General features: G+C 40.0%; 1 protein-coding gene across 2 annotated transcripts in view; it reads right to left on the bottom strand.

Annotated features, from left to right (window-relative positions):
• kremen1 (kringle containing transmembrane protein 1) overlaps positions 1-26,310 on the bottom strand; it is a 66,806-nt gene that overhangs the window by 13,429 nt on the left and 27,067 nt on the right. For both annotated transcript variants that reach the window (XM_081367318.1, XM_081367317.1), the window contains exons 2-3: positions 21,914-22,076; positions 13,731-13,822 (exon numbers count right to left, since the gene is read on the bottom strand). In XM_081367318.1, coding sequence (XP_081223444.1) covers positions 13,731-13,822; positions 21,914-22,076 — 255 coding nt within the window. The remainder of the gene's footprint in view (positions 1-13,730; positions 13,823-21,913; positions 22,077-26,310) is intronic.

Genomic DNA, 26,310 nt, shown 5'->3' on the forward strand with positions numbered 1-26,310 from the left:
TGTGACTTGTTCTTTAATGATCCGCCTGGAAACAAAGATGCTGCGACGCCAAGCCCCCTCATGGAAAAAGGAAGCCATCATGTTTACAACTGTGACAATAAGCACTCTTTCTATGAGAGCTCTTAATAAGAATCTTTACAATAAGTCCAAGAGTTTTACACACAGATCTGTTATTGTAAGACATAAACATGACACGGAACAAACCAAACTGTGATTGGTTGCTTTACATGTCAGTCAGACGGCCTGTGGGCGGTTCTTGGCCAATGAAAGATGCGATGGAGTCCAGACCTTCTGCTGTCAGTCTGAAGGTCTGGCTACGTGAGACCAGCTAGATGCAGATCAAGGTGCAAGAAATGAAAAGCAACAGCCGAAGAAGACAATGTGTATCATCTATGAATTAACATCATTTGCTTAATAATGATTAATTAATAAGCATATCTTCGCCACCACGCTGAAATGGTGCAAAAAAAGCAAATGAGGTAAATTTTTATTTCATTTTGATAAAGAGTGGTTATTGTTAACTGAAACTATTAAAAATTGTTTTCGTAAATTGAAATAATGTTGAAATAAAATAAAATATAAATATTAGATGAAAACCTTAAACTTAAAAAATGTAAACAAAAATAGGAATGACAAATGACTGAAATAAAATAAGTTTACTAAAAAGTACAAAAATTTAAATAAAAAGCTAAATAGAACTGTCAAAAAAATAATATGACAAAAGCACACAAAATTACTCAAACTTAAACAAAAATGAAAATAAATAAAAGTAAAAAATATAAAAAATAAAATTCAGAATATTCATAAATATTATTTAATATAATAGCATCTAAATAATACACTTAAAAAATACATTATTCAATTAAAATACGTACAGATTATTCAATTAAACTTTAATTGAAAATATTAATTGAAATGAGTAAATGTTCAAAAAAAGGCTTAAAAAGTTTTTTGAGTGTACTAAAACAACACTTATGTTGACTTAAATGGCCCAAAATCTCAGAAATGTTGAAGTAGCCAGCCTGTACTCCGTTGTAACCACTTGTACAGTGCATGTACGATAACTTTTCCAATTTCAACCCTGATCCTTAATCACAAGGCCACCCATGAATTACCCCCAATAACCCTCTTCTTAAGAGTGACAGTTCCACTCATCTTCAAAAACTCTACAGCGACAGTAAATACCACTGTTATTCTCCTAAGCTCACTAAAACCGCCGATATTGTTCAGAGCAGAAACGATGGTATCAGGCCTTATATTGCACATCATATCTCAGCTGTGGGGAGTCATCCGTGCTTTTCACAATTCAGATTTTCATTATTGCAGGTCTTGATGGGGGTGACGCAAGAGTGAAAGACGTGTCACAAGTCCGCTGAAGCAGAGAGACGGACATAATAGCATTCAAAAGGAGGGAGAGAGAGAGAGAGAGAGAGAGAGAGAGAGACTGACAAAAGGAAGAAGGAAAGAAACACCCAGATAACAAACACAACAACATCAAACACTGCAGATCTTGGCAAATGCATTTGGCAGAAACAGCGGATAAGCGTGTCTGAGAGGGCCTCTCTCTTTCCCTCTTTCATTCTCTCTCTCTGTGTGTTATTAAAATAAGGTAATTACAGACATAAATTCAGATGACATCTGCGGTGCGTTTTTTCTTCTTTCTTTTTGCAGAGGATTGTGGGTGTTTCTTTTTTCCAAAATACATTCATAAGTTTCTGTGCCACACCCTGCAGACTCTGCCAGGAACACTTTTAGTTGAGAGCCGAGATACACTTGAGGAGAGGGGGTGAAATAATAAAAAGACGTTTTGTTATTGCTAATAAGACAGTCTGTCTTTCTGAATGTTTAAAGGGGATAGTTCATCCAAAAATTTAAATTCTGTCATCATTTATTCACCATGTTGTTCAAAACCTGTATGACTCTAGGTCTTCCACAGAAATTTTAATAATGCGCCGCTCGCTCTTTTTCATGTAGTAACAATGAATAGTATCATAAATGTTATGACTTTTATGATACGTTTATGGTAGGGTACTATACCATTCAGAAATGTTTTTTTTCTTTGAAAGAAATGAATAGGCCTACGTATATTCTGCTAGGATGGATTAAAATGACCAAAAGTGACAGTAAAGACATTTAAAATATTACAAAAATTTACTGTCACAAAAAAATTCTACTCTTTTGAACTTCATATTCATCAAATAATCCAGAAAAATATATATCACAGTTTCAAATAAATAAATATATACAAATCTGGAGGTTCATGTGACACTGAAGACTGGAGTATTTACATTTTAAAATAGAAAAAAATAATAATACATAACAGTTCAATAATTCACAATATTACTGTTTTACAGTATTTTTGATAAATGCTGCCTTGGTCTGCAATAAGAAACCTCTATCTAAAAAATAAATAAATAAACATTACAGACCCAAACCTTATTATATTCCAAATCTGATTTATTAATATATCATTTAGACCAGTTTTGTGAACTGATTCTTTAAAACGAATTCAAATCAGATGTATGATTCACTCATTATGAACTTCTCCTGGTATATACAGTAAATAAAGACTTACAGTTTCAATCTGCTCATCATACAAAGCTCATATGGTTGCAGAACTTGTGCAGAGTACTTTTATGAGACTTTAAATGGGCTTTTGCATTCATTTTGAAGCTCCAGCTCCAGTTCAATACATGGAAAAGAGTGATCAGTACAAACAAACAAAAAATCTGATTTTGTGTTGCACAGTTTGGAAAGTGAGTAAACAGATTCTATTGTGGTTTATGGATAGTGCACTCTGAAATCCTTAATGTGAAAGAAAAAAAAAACCTAAAAATGGGCCACAACAAATAAAATAATACAATATACTAATAAAAATGATGACAAGATCTCAGAGAGAAGTATATAGCGTGTGTGATTTATCTTTTTCCACGGGCATCTTATTGTGAGAGCAAGGGTGCCAGAGCTCACAGCGTGTTACCTTTCTGAAATAATAAAGCCCAAACAGATTAGAAAACTATATTAACAGTCTAATTTTGTGAAGTCCACATACACAAACCCACACACAGAACCACCTCCCAACACATCAACAGGTTTATTCCACAGACGTAGCCTATTCCTCTAGCTGTTGCAACACAAATTCATTAACACATCTACGGTCAACACCTAGAGCTCTCAAGGGCCGCTCACATTGACAGCAATTTTATTAGTGGAGGTCATTTAGTTGCTGTATTGTTGGTGGGAGTAGGCATTCCTTTTGCTTGATGCTTTAATGTTACTGGTGGGCTGACAGTATCAATGCATTAATCAAAATCTCTTAGAATGGCCAATTTTTTTTGTTATGCTTGTGCATGTGGGCAGATACAAATCATATAGAACAGTGAAACTGCTCACAATAACAAGAACTTCTAGCACATATCATCTAACTAGTGTTTTGTTAGTGGGAGTTTAACTAGTGGTTGACTGAACTGTTTTTTTGTTTTGTTTTCTTTTAACTCTTTCCCCACCATTGACGGAAATTTCCATCATTTGTAAGACAACGCTTCCTAGCCATTGACGGAATTTTCCAGCTCTCTGTGTTTTAAGCTATTACACATCTTCTGAAAGAGTATTGAATCTCCTGATCAAAACACATGCGAAGAAGAAGCTGAAACAAGTGATATGTAAGCAGATGCATATGTAAAATAACGGGATCATCAACATTAAACATCATTTAAATCAAAACTGCTTAATTTTACTGAATTAAATGTTTTGGGGGTGTTGATGGACTCCATGTACTCCGTGTACTGTATGTTTTGATCATCGTTCTGAATCCGATCTGGATGTAGACTTTGACAAAAATGTGATTTTCTCAGCTATTTGCTCAAAATGTTGCTTTTTTTTTTATGAAACCCACATTCAAGAATTGATAAAAGAAAGTAAGCATGAAGCTATTATTGTTTAAAAGTAGAGGGTCTGTTCTTTCTTTTGATAGATTGCATGTTCAGATATTCATACAACAAAATGGTGGTGGCTGGCAACTTTTTTAAAAAACGCTGGCGAGGAAAGAGTTAATAGCCAATATTGATACTGATATTTAGGGAGATGGATGCTTGATGACAGAAATAAAATAATAGTGACCATTAAATACACCAAAAATACAACAACAAAAAATCAAAAGAGTCAAAAGAGATAAATAAAAATAATTAAAAGAAATTAAAAACATAACATAAAGTGAATTTACATAAAAATATTTTGTAAATGAAACATTTATTTAAAATGATTATATCCAAATTGTCATTTCACATTTCTGCTTTCTGTCTGTATGAACAGCAATTCAGGGAAACGCAGTGCATTTTGGGTAGAGGAGGGTTTTTAACCTCTAGCAATTATCTAGTTTTAGTGCTGCACTTCACAGTTTGGTGTAAAACACCTATAAAATGACTATATTAAGCATCTGGGGTTTGGTGATTTGTTGGTAAATCATTCAAGAGCCTTCATCCTCTTTCCTGCTTTTAGATCTGCATGTCTGTCATTAATTCAGATACACTTATTCCAGCCCAGAATACATGTGTTTTGGTTTAACTTTTTTTTGTACAGTTACAACAGCTGGATCTGCTTCGGAGTGAAATTAATTTGTTGATGTTGTGGATCATTCCACAAAAAACAGACTATTAATATGCTTTCATTTTCTGCTCGGGGGAATTTGACAGTGTAGCTTTGTTTATGAGGCAGGCGTTTCTGACTGAGTTTCTGTTTGCGTTATGCCGCACTTTACCCATGACCCTTGTAGCTATCATACATTTAGCAGCTGAGATTTACACTGGGAGAGAGAAAAAGTGAGAATCAAAGGAACAAGTCAACGGGGTCGTTCCAAACATCTTGAGTATAAATCTTGGGTTGGAGTACAACATGCAAGGAACACAAACAATACCATCGACCGTTTAACAGGGGACTGCTGCGCAACTTCACGGCATACTTTCCCATGTCGTGCATCTGCAAGGCGGTGAGCACATTGCATTAGTCGTGCCGGAGGCCGTTTTATGACACAGTTGAGGCAGAGATCAATGCCTTTCACCGCCATGCCCTTCAGGGAGTGACTGCATGCTTAATTAAAGATTGAAGGAGGCGTTCTCAATAGAAACAGAATAATTAAAGTGTTTTCAGAGGCTGGAGGAGTGAAACAACATGTACCGATCTCATCTCTCAACCCCCACTGCACCTGCCCTGGGTCATGAGGTACGGCGGCCCTAAGAATTTAGAGAGACTGTTGAGTGGGGAAAAAGAACAGCAGTTTGGCCTTTGTACTTTGTTTTGTTAAGGAAGATATTGTATCAAGAACAATATTGAACATGTACATCACAGAGATGTGCGTGTTTACATCTGGAAGATGTATTTTTTAGAGTGTTTGCTCATCTGCAATACGTCTATAGGACGTTTCCTGTCAGATGTCAAATGGGTGTTTAGAAGATGTCTTTAAGATGTTTCTGATTTAGAATGTATGTAAAACTGACATCTTAAAGACATCTATCAGATGTTAGTAAACAGCAGATGCTTTACAGATGAAGTGATCTTTAACAGACGTCTTGCAGACGTACTTGTGCAATCTTCATCTGTCTACTTAGCCAGTCATGAGAAAAGAAATAAATGAAAGCATGGAATTCATAAAATCATATAGCTGCATGATTATTCGTTTAAAGGTCTGGATTTCGATTTAAACACCCAATCGATCTTCCAAACTTCGAACTTATTATATATATATATTAATAATTATATCAAAAAAGAAAAAGAGTATACAACTGTACAAATACTACTGTATACATTTTTTCTTCAAAATATTTCCTTTAAAAGTAATAAAAAAAAAAAAAGAAGAATTAATGGAATCGGAATTGAAAAGGAATCATACCCAGAATGATTCAATTTCTTAAATTACTATTAGATTTGATTCTCAAGCCTATCTTGTTATGATGATGAGGAAGGAGAACCCAGGCGCAGACAAAGTACACTAAACACGATTTATTATAGGCAAAAAAGGGGAAAATAAAGCCCACAATGGGGTAAAACAAGACAAGACTGAGGATACTAACTAGACTATAAACTTGACAGAAGTCTAGACACTAACTAACAGCAAATACACAAACAGGATCTTCACAGGACTCGTAACGAAGACAGGATACTCACAGGAACTATTTTGCAATGACTCACATGAAATAATAGCACAGGCAAGATTCACAGAGTAACATCACAGCAGTATTCACAATGAACCGACACAGGACAGAAAACACAAGGGGATTAAATAGGGAGAAACTAATGAGGGAAACAGGTGACGGCGATGATACAATAATGATAACAAGATGAGATAACAAGGGGGCGGGGTTACATGACGAGACAACGCAAGCACACAGCCAAACAAATGGCCATGTGCTTACACACAAAACATGGGCCTGTCATGATCCTGCCTCAAGACCAGGGAAAATCAGAGACAAGGCAGAATCATGACAGAACCCCTCCCTTAAGGAGCGGCTTCCAGACGCTCCCCAAGGGAACACTAAACACGTGACATGACGGACTGAGACATGGACACAAACCAACAAAACATGACAAAAACCAACAACGGCAAACATGAATAAACAATAGCAGGGTTGGGGTGAAAAATCAAAAACAACAGACAAGGCAGAGGAGGTGGAGACAACACAGAGTTCATGGAGGAATGTCCAGGGTGGGTGGGTGGGACTGTGGTCTTGGGTGGACAGGACGATGGCTGAGGACGAGGGGTCCGGGCAGACTTGGATGGGGAAACACGAGGAACAGTCTTAGGGGAAACAGACCGGGGTGAAGTGGTGACAGGGGTGTCCGGGGAAACAAACAGAGGTCGGGTGACAGCTGGTACGGGGCTGGACACATTAGCTGGGACAGGGCTGGACACATTAGCTGGGACAGGGCTGGACACAGACATCCTCCAGTCTGCTGGGACAGGGCTGGACACATTAGTTGGGACAGGACTGGACACAGACATCCTCCAGTCTGCTGGGACAGGGCTGGACACATTAATTGGGACAGGACTGGACACATCTGCTGGGACAGGACTGGACACATCTGCTGGGACAGGACTGGACACATTAGTTGGGACAGGACTGGACACATCTGCTGGGACAGGACTGGACACATTAGTTGGGACAGGACTGGACACATTAGCAGGAACAGTGCAAGCGGTGGCTGACTTAGGAACAGCTCTCTGGGTGGCTGGCCTCAGATCAACACTGGCTGCAGCTGACTCAGGAACCGGATCTCTTGCAGCTGTGGATTCCGGACTAGAGGACTTGACAGGACAGACAGGGACATCAAGGATCTTGACAAGAGCGGTAAGATAGTCAGATACGGCTCGAGCAGCTAAGACGACAGGCATTGTCTTAGGGGTAGAAACAGCTTGAAGAATCTCTTTAGCTGCTAAGTCGGCCGCAACTCTCTCAGCAGATCCGGGAATAGCACCTGCAGTAGCGGGCTCTGGAACGGAACAGCGCTTGCAGTAGCGGGCTCTGGAACGGAACAGCGCTTGGAACAGCGCTTGCAGTAGCGGGCTCTGGAACGGAACAGCGCTTGCAGTAGCGGGCTCTGGAACGGAACAGCGCTTGCAGTAGCGGGCTCTGGAACGGAACAGCGCTTGCAGTAGCGGGCCCTGGAACGGAACAGCGCTTGCAGTAGCGGGCTCTGGAACGGAACAGCGCTTGCAGTAGCGGGCTCTGGAACGGAACAGCGCTTGCAGTAGCGGGCTCTGGAACGGAACAGCGCTTGCAGTAGCGGGCTCTGGAACGGAACAGCGCTTGCAGTAGCGGGCTCTGGAACGGAACAGCGCTTGCAGTAGCGGGCTCTGGAACGGAACAGCGCTTGCAGTAGCGGGCTCTGGAACGGAACAGCGCTTGCAGTAGCGGGCTCTGGAACGGAACAGCGCTTGCAGTAGCGGGCTCTGGAACGGAACAGCGCTTGCAGTAGCGGGCTCTGGAACGGAACAGCGCTTGCAGTAGCGGGCTCTGGAACGGAACAGCGCTTGCAGTAGCGGGCTCTGGAACGGAACAGCGCTTGCAGTAGCGGGCTCTGGAACGGAACAGCGCTTGCAGTAGCGGGCTCTGGAACGGAACAGCGCTTGCAGTAGCGGGCTCTGGAACAGCGCTTGCAGTAGCGGGCTCTGGAACAGCGCTTGCAGTAGCGGGCTCTGGAACAGCGCCTGGGACAGCGCTTGCAGTAGCGGGCTCTGGAACAGCGCTTGGGACAGCGCTTGCAGTAGCGGGCTCTGGAACAGCGCTTGCAGTAGCGGGCTCTGGAACAGCGCTTGCAGTAGCGGGCTCTGGAACAGCGCTTGGGACAACCTGAGATGAAGAGCGAGAGGCTCCCTTTCTCTTCTTCTTTCTCCTTGGTCGCGAAGCCGAATCCGTAGCTGGACTAGCGACCAGTTGGAGATGTTCAGCTGGAACCGCAACAGGAGCAGGGATGGCGTTCTCGGGCAGCGCTGACTCGGTCGAGGAAGACTCAGACGGGGAATCCCAGGAAACTCGTCTCCCTCGTTTACCATGGAGGACAATGGGAGCAGAAGGGGCCTCAGGAGAGGTGGAACCATCCGGATCACCAAGGGCAACAACGCCCAGGACACAACCCTCTGGGATCACAGGTAGCGAGGCAGATGGAGAGAAGACAGAGCCCCGCAACTCCCTTCGTGACAGGCCGTCCACCATGTCAGAAAACGGGCGATCTATCAACCTCTCCCGTTCAGCCAGAGGAGGAGGAGCGTTGAGACCCGCTATGAAGTAGCGGTTGAGAAGGATATCAGGGAGGAAGAGCCGCTTCTCATTCGCGACCCGGGCATACTCCCTTATCGAAAGCTCTCCCTGGGAGGGGATCGGGAGTTTGCCCCTCTTCGAGTCGGCGATGGTCCTGTGCCACCACTCCTTAAGAAGGTCCGACTGAGACTCGACGGGCGAGGACCTTCTGTCTGCTGGGTTCGAAGATGGTCGGTTCATTCTGTTATGATGATGAGGAAGGAGAACCCAGGCGCAGACAAAGTACACTAAACACGATTTATTATAGGCAAAAAAGGGGAAAATAAAGCCCACAATGGGGTAAAACAAGACAAGACTGAGGATACTAACTAGACTATAAACTTGACAGAAGTCTAGACACTAACTAACAGCAAATACACAAACAGGATCTTCACAGGACTCGTAACGAAGACAGGATACTCACAGGAACTATTTTGCAATGACTCACATGAAATAATAGCACAGGCAAGATTCACAGAGTAACATCACAGCAGTATTCACAATGAACCGACACAGGACAGAAAACACAAGGGGATTAAATAGGGAGAAACTAATGAGGGAAACAGGTGACGGCGATGATACAATAATGATAACAAGATGAGATAACAAGGGGGCGGGGTTACATGACGAGACAACGCAAGCACACAGCCAAACAAATGGCCATGTGCTTACACACAAAACATGGGCCTGTCATGATCCTGCCTCAAGACCAGGGAAAATCAGAGACAAGGCAGAATCATGACATATCTGTCAGTGTAAATGTGGCACTGAGACCAATCTTCTCATCTGTTATTGCAGGAGGTTAAAGAGCAAATCCAAACATCACCCTGAGCCAACCATCACACACACCCACACACACACACCTGTGACTGAAAACTGAGCATTACCATTGATTAAAAAGACAAAAAAATGCACCTTTAACAGATAATGTTGTTCTTCACTTTAAGAAAACAACCTATTTATGAGGAATGCAGCTGGTTCTCTTATGACTCACACTTGACTGTTAACCATCCCAATTATTTGGCACTAAACCTCCATGCTGAATATTCACATACTATAAAAGTGAAAGTAACTGTCCAAAGTTAATTTTGTGTGATTTAGTGATTTGAATCAGTGCTGACAGTATATAAATAAACATCAAGTCCCTCCGTTTCATACAGGAAGGCTGTTCTACATACCTTTTCTAGATATTATAAACTAATACTTAATTATGTGTGTGTGTGGGTTGGTAAAAAGAAGTCTGCAGAAGGTTAACATGATAAGATATCTAAAACAGGTTATTGTTATTCAGAGAACAAAAAAAACCCCACCAAAACAGAACAAACAAAGGAGAAAATCTACCTCTCTCTACGTGTTGCAAAGATAAGTGTCATTTTGCACATGACAGCGTGCCTAATGGAGATTGGGGCAAATTCTGTTCTTTCATCCCACATAACAAATAGGGAAACAGCCTCGGGTGCATGTACGCGTGTCGATTGTGATGCTACAATCGCGCCGACTGCTTTCTGATTTTACAGCATAACGACTGCCTGGAGCTAAAAAGTCCAACAAATCACCTTGCTTTCATTGCCAAACATTGTGGGCATCGTGGCTTTAGGGCACCACCCAAGACCCAAGACCTATATCCAAGCCGAAACAGGAGCGGAGGACTCTACTTGATATGGGCGATGCCCTGAGAGCTGAAGGGAATCTGGGACATGAAAAAAAAACCCAGATGGGTTACAAGCCGGTACACACAAACACATTTACGGTAAACCAGACTCAAACCAGTGAGCCTAACAGAGAAGACAACTGGCTGTGACAAAAGCTGTCCTAAATTTGCCTGCCGTCCAAGACAGCCTCAGCCCAGAGGGGCATTAGTTGGGTGGGCATTGTTAGCTCCACTCAGGCACAGAGATACTGGGCATCCAGACAGATTAATGTGTGTATGGCACTTTTGGGAAATGGGTCAGTGAGTGCAGTTGTACTGGACAGTGAATACGGAGATGGAGGAAAATTAAAGCTTAAGTCACGCATCACAACCCTGAGATGGGCTATAAAATACTGAGAAGCCGGCCTTAACAAACCAGCACAGAACCAGGAGTGGATGTGATTGGGGGAAAAAAAACAACAATCCTGACTAGATTTTAACTAAATATTCTCTCTCTCTCTCTCTCTCTCTCTCTCTCTCTCTCTCTCTCTCTCTCTCTCTCTCTCTCTCTCTCTCTCTCTCTCTCTCTCTCTCTCTCTCTCTCTCTCTCTCTCTCTCTCTCTCTCTCTCTCTCGCTCTCTCTCTCTCTCTCGCTCTCTCTCTCTCTCTCTCTCTCTCTCTCTCTCGATATCCTATGCCACTGTTAAGGTAGTCTGAATGATTTTTATGAAAAGCAAATAAAATATAATACACTACTGTTCAAAAGTTTGGGGTCTGTAAGACTTTTTAAATGTTTTTGAAAGTCTCTTATGCTCACAAAGGCTACATGTATTTCATTATAAATACAATAAAAACAGTACTATTGTGAAATATTAATACAATTTCAAATAACTACCTATTTTAATTAGCCTGGGAAAACCCAGACAACTTCCGGCAAATTTAGATTTGCTCTGCAAGTAGTCTGGCAAAGAGCTCATTCAAGCCCATTTCTAATCCGTTGAAATCGCGGCACTAGTCCGAAACGTTGAGGCGGGCTTTACACGATGACGATCGCTCTGATTGGTTTTAGGTCTATCCAATTGCGCCCAGAGGCATGTGAGCGACGTCCGTTAAGCGCACCAATGTTTAAATGCATTATTATATTCAAATTGCAAACACACGAGGACAGTCTCCATGAAAGACCCACTGGCAGATGAACGTGCTACTACATTTCTCTCCGAAACGGTAGGAAATTAAATTAGATTTAATAGAGGATTTTAACTGTGACAAGATGATTGACAGGGCAGTTTAAGTGACAGGATGCACGCGACAGATCCGTCCGATAAAGATGACGAAGTAGTATGTCCCAAAGCTTGCCTACTGTTTTGCTACACATTCAAAAGTAAATACCTTTTCTTCACAAAAAGAGTACATACTTTTATGGCGTTGTGTAACTTAGGCGAATTGGGACGCAGCATATGGCTTTACACGATGACGATCGCTCTGATTGGTTTTAGGTCTATCCAATTGCGCCCAGAGGCATTTGAGCAACGTCCGTTGGTGACGCCCCTTTGGAAATGAGTTATTAATGAAGCTTTGCCAGACCATAACTCAGTTACTACTGAGAATGGTCTGGTTTTAAAGCAGGGCTCAGTAGTTTCGGGATTTCTTTGCTGTATTCTCGCTTTTTGCTCGCAGGTTTCTCTCTAGAGCTCCCCCCACAGCTTCGGAATAGATATTTGACAACGCTGTTGTAAAAATTCGTTGGCAATTCTCAGATACCAGAGGCTAGTAGATCAACGACATCAAAGCAGATGGGACATTCTTTAAAACGTCTTCTTCATTCGGGTTCGAACAGCGTGAGGGAGCGCAATATTGACAGCATTTTAGCAGATTTCTTTTGGCCGTAAAGCAATTGTTTACATCGCGAGACCTGATATCACGCGATACTTCCTGACGCGGCGGCCGGCGGCCCGCCGGCTCAAAATTGCAAGTGCGGATTTTACGCTCACGGGCACCAGGGGGGTGCGAAACAACCACCATTCAACCCGAAATAAGTAATATAACCATTCCAATGACTCCGAAGCTGTTCAGTTAAGGTAAAAAAGTTACTTAGATCACCTTTAACCAGGCTATATTTTAATATATTTTACATATATATTTAATATATTTTACGTCCTGTAATGGCAAAGCTGATTTTCTGTAGTAATTTCTTAAATCTTCAGTTTCTTTCAGAAATCATTATACTAAGCTGAATTTGTGATCAAGAAGCATTTCTTTTAATTATCAATGTTGAAAAAAGTTGTGCTGATTAATATTTTTGCAGAAGATATTGATAAATGGAAAGTACAATTTATTTAAAAAAATTAGAAATGAACTATAGGACCATAAAACAATAAGACATCTGAATTGAACTGAATATACTTTCCCCCTATAGCCAAACTTTTGTTTGCATCAATTTAAATATGGAATAAAACTTTGGAGCTGCAGATTCCCCAAAACATGGTACATTAAGCTTGAATTGCTCCAGTGTCATTCATTAATTTTTTTCGAATTAATTGAGCTAAATTAACATGCTAATTTGACCGCCTTCATTTACACATTTACATGTCATGATTGATATGGCTTAGGCTATGTAATGGAAGTGAACTTCAGACTGAGCTCTAACTACTGAGATTGTTTCCTGGTGTTTGTCACAGCTGTTAAGTTTTGTATTCATGCCCATCCTGTGATACTGTGTGTCAGCTCTTGTTTATGGGGTGTGATTAGTGAGAAGAAACTGAGGAGCTGGGGATATCAGATTACTCACACACACACACCCACATTCTCTTTCTCTGCCAGTACAGTAGAAAACACACTTAGTGGGATTATACAAATCTGACTGACAGAAAAATGGGTTTGCACTCGTATGTACATGCACACACATACATGCCCTCGAGCACAGAAAGACTTATTCACTAATACCAAGAAAGAAAGAAAGATAAGTCTGCACTGATTATATGAAATAATACTGAATACAGCTACATCAATAATTAATCTAATCACCCTATAGCTTTGAGGTAAACACATACTTTCAACACACAGATGCTCTTGTACACTCTCTGGATGGAAAATGCAAAAACGTCAAGTGATGACAAGCACCGCAATCGTATCTGTGCATGCTGGGACAGTGTGATTTCTGATGGAGCAATTAGAGTCCTTCCCAAAAATGTGGTTTTGCATATAAGTTTTATAATCCAGATGATGGGAACTTAAAGTTTTTTGGCCAGGTTCCTACTTTAACTTGTGCTCATTGTTGATTCAATGTCATTTTCCTCAATTTAAACACTTACTTTGGCAGGTCGGAATATCACAGTATTTCCAGTAGATTCCGTCCTCAAGATCTGCGATGTAACACCATGGCCGGACATCTCCATCTGGGTTCCTGTGCGAGAAAGAGACTAGTTTACAACTGCAAACTACTTGAACCAAATTAGTTCAACAACAGTCAAGTTCCTCTTTTGAAAAATTAGGCTAGTTATAGCTACAGTAGAATCTACTACAGAAACAAGCTATAATTTCAGTGAGTCTTTCTGCAGGTATCATCGTTACACCAGTAGGTGGCGACCAATGACTTGTCTTTATGAGTGAATCACTGAATCATTTATTCAAGTGATTTGTTTGAAAACTGATTCTGAATTGTCCCAATTCAGAGGCTGCATCCTTCGAAGGGTGAATTTGAAGGCCGATTGTGTCACCACGGCGTGACGAAGGCCGTCCAAATTCGATTGCTCCTTCAAATGCGGCCTCCAAATGCGTCCTTCGTTTCCCGTGAAATAAAGGATACAACAGATGTATACAACTTTGCGGCCTTGCCTACCCCAGAACTGATTGCGTGCCAGTGACGACAGGATTTTATTTTGAGAGAATTTGCCGAATTACACTTTTAAACGTAAGTACTGGGTTTCAACTTATTCAAATATCTAATGATACAAATGTAAAAAAAAACAACAACTTTAGAGCAGTTCAAATGTTGACATATTACTAAGATGCGATTATATATACAGTAGTTTATTCTCTTTACTATATACATAAATGGACCATGGTGAACATATTTAGACCGTTTGTGAACCCTGTTTTGTTTTCAGACAGTTTAATATGACTTTCAAAAAAGTCTCAAGAAGTTTCAAGAACACAATTAAATGATGATTCAAGTGAATCAGTGTATTGTTAATAAACCAGATAATTAAAATAAACAGTCTGAATGAACCACAATGATTCAGACTATCAAATCTGAGAAAGAGAGAACTTTCAGCACGTTTAGGACATAATATTAATATAATGCAATATAACTTGACTAAGTGAGCTACACTGACGTAGCTAAATCTTATATTTCTTATGTTCACCAAGGCTGCATTAATCTGATGAACAATACAGTAAAACACAGTAATATTGTCAAATATTCATACAATTTTACATTTTTTATCAGTCTTTAGTGTCACTCTGATTTGATGTTGGAAACTGCTTAATACTTGCTTAATATTAGCTTAATATAAAGGTTCTTTGATGAATAGAAAGTTCAAAAGAACAGCATTTATTTGAAATAGATTTTTTTTAAATGAAAATGTAAGTCTTTACTGTCAATTTTGATCAATGAAATGCATCGTTGCTACTGACTCCAAATTTATGAATGGTAGTGTAACTTGAAAACAGCTGAGAAATTGTCACGCCATACTGAAAAAATGTTAATTTAGTAGCATCACTGCTTTTAGTTAGTTACTGCACGTAATTTAGTTCAAGCGTAGCTGTCACTAAAGAGAAAAGCCTTTTCATGGGTTGTCAGTCAGACAGAAACACCCCCTACAGAAGGAACCTATGTGCTTTATTGAGCCTCTTTCTCTCCCCCTGCCCTGTCCATCCAAGCATGTCCACCTCCAGGTCAGCGTCTACGCGAGGGCCCAGGGAAGGGCTTTGTTCCTTCCCAGACAGTGACCTGCGGAGTTCTCCGGCTTTGTCTGCTTCAAAACCCCTTTAAGCTCTCCGGTGTGTACTTTAAACCTTGATGCCCAAACCCCGAAAAGCCTTCAAAACAGAGTATTGATTACAACCGCACAGCTAGACGAGGCAGTGATTGGTTGATTTCTTCTCTAACCGAACATTCATCATAAAACAGCCCGGCTGAATCCCCCTTCAAGTGCGCTACGGGTGCCTGCGCCGTCAGAAATAACGATAATTGCGAGAAAAGCTATTCTTCTTGTCTTTAAGGAGCTACAATGCAACATCTCGAGCTCGACCCCGAGGCGACAGCTATCTGATTTCAGCCATTGTGCGGTGGAATCAAAAGGGCGTGCCACGGTCTTTTCTTCCCCTATCAAAAACACTTTCCAGCTTCTCTTCTTTTCTCTTTACAACAGGAAAGTGTATTGAGTGAAGCGTCTTTTCATGTGCTTTCTTTTTTGTGTCCGGGGGAAACTTAACCTCAGGTTGGAGTCAGTTAAACATCTCCCATTTTTCCCTGCTTTTTTTTTTTTCTTTTCTGTTGAGGAGAATGAGATCTGGCCTACTAACAAACCAAAGTCTGGCTTTGGAGCGGTGTATGTATTTCGACCATCAAGTTCGACAAACCCCTCCAGCCTGATGGGATTTTCATTATGACTCAGTCAAGTATAATGGATTTTTGCATAGTTTTTTTTTTATAATGTATTCTCTTCTTCAGGAAAGACACCTGCTTGGAGTTGAAGACTTGAGGGCAATTGAGGTTCAATGGAGGAGATTAGATTATAAGAGGAATCTTTCCCGTTGGCAGACACACATAAACATACTCGTACACTGTGCCAGGTTTCTATATGGCTTTATCTGATCCAGTCTGCGTCTGGGGTCACATGGGGAGCACTTAAAGGAATAGTGCACCCAAAACTGAAAATTCTGTCATCATTTAGTCACCATCATATTGTTCCAAACCCACATAACATTTGATCTTCTGTGGAACTCAAAAGGTGACATTTTGAAGAATAGCTTTGCACACTCTCTTTAATGAAAGTGAATGAGAAGTGGGGCCAGCCAAGCTACAAAATGACAAAAAGCACCATAAAAGTTTCATAAAAGTGTCCGATACAACTTTAATTTAAATCAAAATGTAATTGTTCAACGGTAACAGTACTCCTTCTCATGAACGTGCCAAGAAACAATCTCCAAAAATGTGATCAAAATGTTCTTTAAAACTGAACTTTTCAATGATTTGTTCATGAATTTGACTGTTCTGGTTCTTGAGTTCAACTCAGTAACTCAAAGAAGTGTTGGCAACTGTTCACTTGAGGGGAAGATTATGAGTAATTAACTTAAATTCTGATCGCAGAGTACAAAATTTGACTGGCTGAATGGGGACTACAGTATTCAAATTTCGAAAAGGACTCAAAATTACCATGCAAGTATCATAAACTAATCCTTAAATTCATCTATCTGTTTAACCTCTAATCACTCCCCTCCTTCCCTCAAGGGTGAGAGAAAAGCACAGCCACAGAGAATGCTGGGGTGAAGTCCCATACCAGATATAATAGGTGGCTTTGATCACCAAACGCGGGCCTGTTTGCCCTCAGGACTCGAAATGCACGGACGTGTATGTGCGTGTGTGTGTGTGCAAAAGTGTACTTTATGATGCTAAAGTGTGTGTCCGGTTAAGCCTGCAGGGTCAAGTCCCTTCAGAAAATGAGTATAGAATCTCAGGGCCTTTCATGTGTTACCGTAACGACGGGATCATCATCTGTCCGGGCTGGTTAATGGGATGGGGAATTACCCCTGCCTTTAGAGATTTATAAACTTTAGAACTGCCCCAAGGAAACAACCATTACCAATGAGTTCTCTTTTTGCGATCACTCTTCATATTGTAATTAAATATTATGTTGTAAATGAGGCAGAAATTCTGCACTATTTCTAGGTTTGTAAGTAAATATATGACACCGATCAAGTCTCTGTACAGACGTTCTTGTAAGACGTTCTTGCGTTCCATTAAAGCACAATATGCTCTTTAGAACAGTTAGAAACAGATAGTTATTATTTTGAATAATATTGGTAACCAAAGAGGTTTGGTGACCACAGACGTCTATTGTATGGACCAAAATAACGACTGAGACATTTCTCAAAATATCTTCTTTTATGTTCTACAGAAGAAAGAAAGTCATACAGGTTTGGAATGATGTGAGAGTGAACAAATTATGATCGAATTTTCATTTTTGGGTGAACCATCCCTTCAGTTTTACAGTTCCATACTCTTACTAGAAACACCTGAGACAAAGTTCAGCATTACTGGCCATATGAACTGAGAGAAAACCAGCTGCTCTTGTCTGGCCTGCGTTCAAAAGATTTTCTTTAATAACCTCTTTCCATTCAATATAATCATAAAATTTATGATAAACTTTAAAAATTCTGGCATAGGGCTATTCATAAAAAACACACAAAAAAACTGGGATTCTTTAACAACAAAAGCGTGTGAGACCTATAGTAGGGAAAGGCTGAAAATAGCTTACGCCAACCTCAGCCACACTATTAGTCCTCTGCAGCTAACCAGTATCCAAAGCAAATATGAGCAAGGGAAATTTGCCCAAAATGCTCAGAGCTGTGCTTGGTCAACATGGCAAACATATGCTACAGCAGGAATGAAACTCAAGTATGAGCCTGTACAAGTGCTGACACTTCTAAATCAAATAAAAATGACAAAACAGGCAAATAGACAATCATGTACTTTTTTAATGTAGCTAACATAGTTATTTTATGCAGCTTTAAATTGGGACCGAGTTAGAATTTGTTCAACAAACAGTAATAATTTGAGATGAACGTCCAACACTTTTGAGAGACTGTTTGGTTGTCAGAATCTATTGTATCTACAGTATATCGCACATAGGCACTCTTGCGGCAATACGTGTCGATTCAACCACAACAATTCAAGCCTGCCTCACTGAACTGACACCTAAAAGTGGATAACAAACCATTCAATTTCACAGTCAAGTAAACAACAGTGTAAACAGAAAAGGCACAAATGCTTAACGATTGCTTGCACTTTCGCTTAAGCTAAACTCTTGACAGATTGAGGATGGAAAATTAAACATTAAAGTTTCTCTGGGAAATAATATACAAAGCAGCAAAAAATAACCGGCCTGTAATTGATTTACACTGAATACAGAGAAAATATCATTACTGACAACACTGAATACTTTGATTTATACAATGTATATTTACTATATTTATGTAACATAGTATTTACATGGTACTAAAAAGTCAGGGCATTACAATTGTCACACAATTGTAAAACATAGTCCCACTTTCCCAACCTTTAACAACAGTTGCGTGCTGTAATGAAGGGACGTTTAGTATTTGTTATATGTCTTCGATGATTATTTTGAATGGGTCATTGAGGGAGTCAGTTGTGAACTCAGTTATGGTTCTGAATGAGTCACTGCCAGAGTCTGATTCCAAACGCTAATTCACGAGCGACTTTGAACCTATTTTTGTAAATCTTTTTTACCGACCAGTTCATAACAGTCATTTGTTATTGAATCGACCATCACAATTCACAGCTTTCGTTTCTCTGTGATATGTGATGAAACAGCATACGGATGGATACAGTTTTCCCGACTAGATTTCAAATTATTGAAGCACATTTTGATATTATATTGCATTTGCAACCATTCTGGTCGCAGTCCGGAGCCCTGCGTGGCATGTTTTTGGTGCTAACAAGTGCATAAATGGATAGAATATAAGCCTCTGCAAAATAAATATTAATAAATATTATAAATATTTTTCTATAAATGGGATTTACCTTAAAACCCTGATTAAACAATGCTATTTGTGTACTGTTAAAGTTAAGTGCCATTTATGATTGCTCTTTCTGTAAGGAGGTGTAGAAACAGGTGAACAGGTCTGAGAGGAAGCTGATGAGTTGTAGACCTTTCCGTCTAAATCTCCAACATTCATTGCTCCTTTTATTCACAATTAATGGAACATTTCCTCTCTGCCCCATCTCTAAATGTTTTCATAGCTATTTTACAGCACACAATAAAGATGAAATGTGAGGGATATTAGGACTTGGCACCTCCATTTCTCTCTTTCTCTCTCTCTCTGGCGCTCTCAACATACCAAGACTGCAGTTCTTTCTTTCAAGTCAAATGGCGTGTAGACAAGCTAACAAAGAGATGCAAAAAGTTTATGACATCATTAAAGAAACACACACACTTGCTGCTTTCCAGAAGCATTCCTCTCTTACAAGTAATTACTGTAAAACTATGAAAACATTCACTACACAAATAACAGTTGTCATATCTTTAAAAACATACACCTGTCTCATTTTCCCTTAAAAAATCTACACAGACAGACAGACAGACAGACAGACAGACAGACAGACAGACAGACAGAGATAAATAGATAGATAGATAGACAGACAGACAGACAGACAGACAGACAGACAGACAGACAGACAGACAGACAGAGATAAATAGATAGATAGATAGACAGACAGACAGACAGACAGACAGACAGACAGACAGACAGACAGACAGACAGACAGACAGACAGACAGACAGACAGACAGACAGACAGACAGACAGACAGACAGATAGATAGATAGATAGATAGATAGATAGATAGATAGATAGATAGATAGATAGATAGATAGATAGATAGATAGATAGATAGATAGATAGATAGATAGATAGATAGATCGATCTAATGCTGATGCTACTTCTAAAAGTCTCCAGTGATGTAGCCAGTTCGGCAAGATCTTGTGAAGTCAAAAACCTAAAGTCTGTTATGACACAAAGGCATTCCTACATACAGCCAGCAGACATAACACCATGCAACCGTGTGCCTAAAATCAACACTGGTGTTCCTGACGGTGATCTCCCCCTTTTCACTTAATCTCTGTCTGCCGTTCAGAATCCGGCTTTCACTTCCCATATCATACAGTCTGCTGGACCTGCGCGCACACACATATACAGAGTAACCCCGGCACCCCTCCTCATGGTTGAAATAGCAATAAGCAGGCTGTTTTAAAGGGAATGTTCATAAAAATGAAAAATCTGTCATCTGTCATCAGGCTGGTGACATTTCTCCAGCCTGGCCAAACTTGTTATGTTGGACTGTTGTATAGCTGTTTTTTTACACTAGCTTAAAACAGCTAAGCAATCGGCAAATAAGGCTGGTTTAAATATTTTGTCTAACTTCAAATAATCAAAGTACCATAACAAATGCCTATATAAGCCATATTCCAAGTCATACAATAGCTATATGTAACACAAATTTAAGTTTTTCCCAGATTAAACTGTAATTGGCCTTATTGCTCATGCTACACATTGCTAAATAACTTGTTTTGTGATTAGCTTAAAAATGAAACAGGATTCAAATAATTAAGAAGAGTAGACAATGTCACGATTTTCATTTATGGGTGAACTATCTCTAAGTATTTAAAACAGCCATCTCTCCTCTACTTCCTTGTGTTTTCAATTACTATCGTCAGTCCAAGGAATGACACAACAGCTGAGGAAACTGCGAGAACTCTAACTCCAACAGATTTGGCTATTCAGCCAGAAAAAAAGGGAATTTCTATCAAATTGACACTTTATAAACAGACTAAGGTTGGAATATTGTGTTCCACGTGTGCCTGAACCAAATGTAATCTATTACCAATCTGTTTATTACAGGCCTATGACAGTAACGTTTTGTTTCTTGCATGGTGGGTTAGCATGTGCATCTAGATTCTAGAACAAATGTGAGGCTGAAGGGAGAAAGAGGCTATCGGTCATCCATGCTGTCGCTCTGCTGCGTTTGTTTTCTGTACAGAGGGATTTGAGGTGACTTTGCAAATGTAAACTCTTCAAGCCCTGCTGAGTCCACATAATGGAACGAAAAAAATAAAATAAACCTACACTCATGGACCACAGTCAAACACTGCAGTGTGACTTTCTGAGCAACAATATGAGCGCAAATGCTTCCTACCAACAACATGAAACAAATTCAGAATAATTTAGTATTGTGGTTTAAGGACTAAATTGTTTTCTTATAGATATAAATACGGTTCGTGGTCATAGACAGAGAGACTTTCAATGAATAAAACATATGAAATGTTTTAGAGTGAGGAGACAACACTTACACTCTGACACTGAAGAATGTGTCAATAACATTCTTACACCACATTGCCAAAATCACACAATGTCCCTCTTGGTTATTTTCTCTTAAAAATGCATTCTTCTATTTAAAGGAACAGTCAATTAATAAGTCAGAATCTTATTCCCAATACAAGCATTCTCAATGCATAAAGTAACAAGGTTTTATTATGTTTCTTGGACATTGCACTGTGCCACAGTAAACCATTATATTCTTTGAAGAACTTTGGAGTAACATGTAAATACCACAGCATTTGAGTACTTCTTGTAAAGTTAAGCATCTGCAAATTTGTATTCACCATGCAACTCTACAGATATTGTAAATTCTACAGAGCATCCCGATTATTTTGCTTTCCTTTCGGCCATACAGTACGACCATGTCTGACCTGCAGAAGTTGTGGGGTCCAAGGCCTCCGTCTCCATTGGGGTATTTGAGGGTGTTGTAAGGATGTTGGAAGGTCTCGTTCCAGAAAAGGCACGGCCTCCCCCCTTGCAGGCTGGTCTGGTTCTGTCGGCCTCTATAGTCCTCTCCATTTGCGGTATAACACTCTAAGAGACAAAATAGGAAATATTCTTTTAATCCAAATGTTCTACAGAAATTAGATGTAAACACATCACATTTTATCCAGATTGTGGGTAGCTAGTACAAAAATATTCATACATTATTTGATGGAGATCCCCTATTAAATTATTATTACTTTTTAGAAACAAAACATTTAGTATTTTGGCAGAAATTGTGAGGAATATGGAGAGTCACACTCAAAATGTTGTAGTAATTTGTAATTGCATCTGTTAGCATGCAAGTCTGCTGATCCAGGATGAGTCATATCACTGCAGGGAAGGGGTGATGTGAATAATTATAACGGAAGAAATTAATCAATTATGATTCAGGTTTATGATTGTATTCATGCGGTGTGACCTGTCTGCAAACTAATTCCATAAGCGTGCATGACAATTCTGTTATTTACCCTTCTGTGAACCTCTAGCAAAGGCTAAACTGTAAAAAGGAACAAAAAAAATTCTGGAACGCAACCATATGGACCAAACCTCCCCGCTATTTCATCAACCAAAAACAACAGAGACGCAGGACTTTTGCACAGTCAAAATAAACAAGAGGGTAACTATTCCATCAAAGGGTATCTGTTGGTATTTCTAAGCTCTAGACTTCAAAGCATCTAATTTGGACTGAGTTCTGGTTTGAATGAGGAAGCTGGTATGTGGCGAGAGCGTGGATTTAAACCCTGGCTTTCATATGTGAGCTACCTCATAATCTGATAACATCTCCATTCTGATCCGCTCTCCAAGATCTACAAAAGCCAAGAAAATGAAAACGTGCAAGAATAGCATCCCATGAATGAATATTAATAATAATAAGTAACAAAGCAATTTCCATTGCTATGTGGCAGTAATTGTCTGGGTGGTTGTTTACTGGGTCAAAAGTTCTCAAATTCTGGTCCCTAGATATTCTATGGTTATTTTTTTCCCACTCATTTAATACGTACATATGTAAGAATATTCATAAGTGAGTAAAGTATTGCAGACATTTCCAGCATATTGGAGCACAGTAAAGATTTGGGGATAATTAGCCTCTGATTTTCAAGCATGAATGTCCCACTGATGTGGGTGGAGCCCTTCCTTCAGGGGATGAGTAGGGCATCATGCACCAAATCAAAAAACCACACAACCTCCCTGAACAAATATCCTGAATGGCATTAATCAAATGCAATTAACATACCTCAGGCAGGACTGCCTAAAATGAGAGCTCACTGATAATCATTTTGATTTGTGTGAGGCTTGCTTGCCTCAAAAAAGGGCAAATGCTTTCCGGTGGCTGGCTCTGAAAAAAGCACATTTGAGCAAACGGACATAGGGTGCAGCTACATATGTGGTAGGACATTTGCGCTGTTGCTCGCACAACTGAAACAGTTGTATCCAATCATAAAATGCAGCCGTAAAAGCCGCAGAACACTTGGATAGTGTCCAGGCAGCGCTGTGGAAGTCATGCTCGCTGGAATCAAGAAGAAAGAAAATCAGGCCTCATTAAAATGTGAAATCACAGGTTTTGCTTTCTGGGTGTCATGTAGATTTTAATTAAAGTCATGCAGGTGGCAAGACACAGAAACAACCCCTGCTGGGACAGGAATACTGTTGAGTTTTTGGAATTACGATGACCATGTTTTAAAAAATAATTATTTACTCAACTTACTCATGTTGTTCCAAACATGCATGACTTTTTCGATAGATAGATAGATAGATAGATAGATAGATAGATAGATAGATAGATAGATAGATAGATAGATAGATAGATAGATAGATAGATAGATAGATAGATAGATAGATAGATAGATAGATAGATAGATAGATAGATAGATAGATAGATAGATAGATAGATAGATAGATAGATAGATAGATAGATAGATAGATAGATAGATAGATAGATCTTCAAAATGGTGCTGATAATGATAAAGGTTGCGGTTAAAGTTTATGGCAAAATTCATCCAAAAACACTTGCAGTGACAGACTTAGGCAGCAGATTAACATTCATAAAGCATGCCAATAAATAATGCGTGACTGGACCATTCCGTCAGGGGTCGATCGATGGCTTCTGCTGTCGCGTAGAGCTCAGAGAGTTTACGGCGCATTGGAGAGTCAGATCTCCCAGAGCAATCATGATTTCCTCTTTGTAATCTTGGACCAAGTTACTGCCAGCCAAACCATGCATTACTAATGGGATGGACGTCCTTCATACCCATTCTCCACACAGCACAGGACTCATTATTCCTATTTATACTACGTAATGCTCACCTACAAAAGGCAAAAGTCACCCGAAGAGCAACTTTGCTGCCCCTTTGATGGGAAATAACCATCTACTACTGCATATCGCATTGGTGTTGGGTTACGAGCCGGCAGACATCTTGCTGCTGTGGCTAACCTCGGCAAAAAAGGTTTCCAGACAGGATGGCTGAAATAAGAAGGACCCGGGGAAGGATAGCAATTAGCAGCAACTTAACTTGATGTGGTCGGCAAACGTCGTTAAGTTGCGGCAGTGTAGGGAAGCAGCGAGTTGACTGGGAAGAACCAGATAAGAAGGTTCATCATCGAGATGAATGGGTAGTCAAAACCAATTGTGGGTTGTCGAGCGACATTCAAAGAAACACCATTCCTGGAAAAAACGAGACTATTTGCACTTGTAGTTTCCTGAGGATGAGCTTTCACACTTCTTTTAGTTGTAATAATATAACCTCCAACCGTTTCTCACTCTGTCACCAAGTTTCCCCCTGTATCGCCATGTGATGCCTTTGTTGTGGTCGGATCACAGGCCTTGATGGGAAACAGAGTCTTGGCCACATGAAAGAAAGGAATGGAAAAAAACCTATAAAATGCAAGTTCATCAACAGAAAAAGAAGCTCGGTTCAGGAGGAAGGGAGGAACCGCCCCACAGAACCAGAAACAAGAGGGTCTTAAAAGAAACGGACAGAAGTGGATTATTTGCAAAGACTTACATGCCCTGTTATTATATGTGCAAGGATTCATTGCTAATTGCTTCCATATTGAGTTTGCAGATGCGCTCATCTTTGTAAAGGACAGAGCGAGACTTTGTAGCACTGTGATCAAAAAATTAAACAAAGGCAGAAATAAATGACACTAAATTTGATGTGTTTGTGTCAACCAAAGGCACTAGGATTCAACAGGGACACAATTCTCAATAAAATTCAGGAGTAAAGCAGAGGAATAATTTAATAAAATGTCACTTATCTGTCATTAAAGAAGTCATGTCACACGGTAAGATCTCAGTTGTTAAAAACAGACACACGCCGAGAGTTTTACATCATTAATTGATGACTTTAAGCCCCATTTATGCGGGATGTAAATGGAAGGTAGTGTACAAAAACAATCTCTAGCGTTAATTATGATCATGGCTTTTCTTAAAAAAGAAGGCTGGGAAAAAAAGACGTGTGTGTGGAGCAAGTGGTGGTTTTGTTGTTGTCTCACTAATTGCGTCATCAGGTTCTGCGCTCCTATTGGTTTTTGATTTGACAGTTAGTTGTAGGAGAAGTCACACTGCAGGACTGTGCCCCTAAACTTCTGACACTGCCAGAATTTCGTCAGATGTAAAATTTTATCGCAGTGTTCATTAAGAATAGTACAGTGTGAACCCGGCTTACGATGCAGTATCATTTTGGAAATCTTTCTGTGTTTTTTTGCACATCAAAACCCCAAGGGCCAAATTTACTAACAGCTTGCTCCAGCGCAAACCCTTTTATGGTGTTAAAAAACTACAGTCAGGATTTACTAAAGACACGCAGTGTAAAATTAGCGCTGAAAAGGCGTGGACACAGTTATTTTTGCGGCTGACATTATTGCATATGCATTTGTAGGAGTTTCCCTTTCAGGCGCAAAATTCATGGGAGGAGAGTATTTAAATGAATCACGCAAGGTGATTTACTAAAGTTTGCGCTCGTCAATTTACCGGTGTTTGCGTCATCATTTACCGCCCAAAAAAAGCATGTCTTAAACCAGACGCTAACTGGTAGATTGCGTTGGTTATTATGGAAATGATCTGATTGTGTTCTTTAATTTGAGCGTCGTCAGTAGATCACACGCAGAACTTTCCACTACCATCGGCGCTGTTTTGGAATTGCGCTCTCACGCTAATTTGCCCCGTTTAGTAAATCTGGCCCTGAATCTTGCAGGTAGGCTCTATGTCTTGATAACTAATGCACTGGGAGGGAGGTGAGGTAATTCAACAAGACACTGTGCTTCCTCTGGGTCTCGTTCTGCG

This window comes from Scardinius erythrophthalmus (assembly GCF_964197995.2).
Source record: "Scardinius erythrophthalmus genome assembly, chromosome: 5".
NCBI classification, from domain to species: domain Eukaryota; kingdom Metazoa; phylum Chordata; class Actinopteri; order Cypriniformes; family Leuciscidae; genus Scardinius; species Scardinius erythrophthalmus.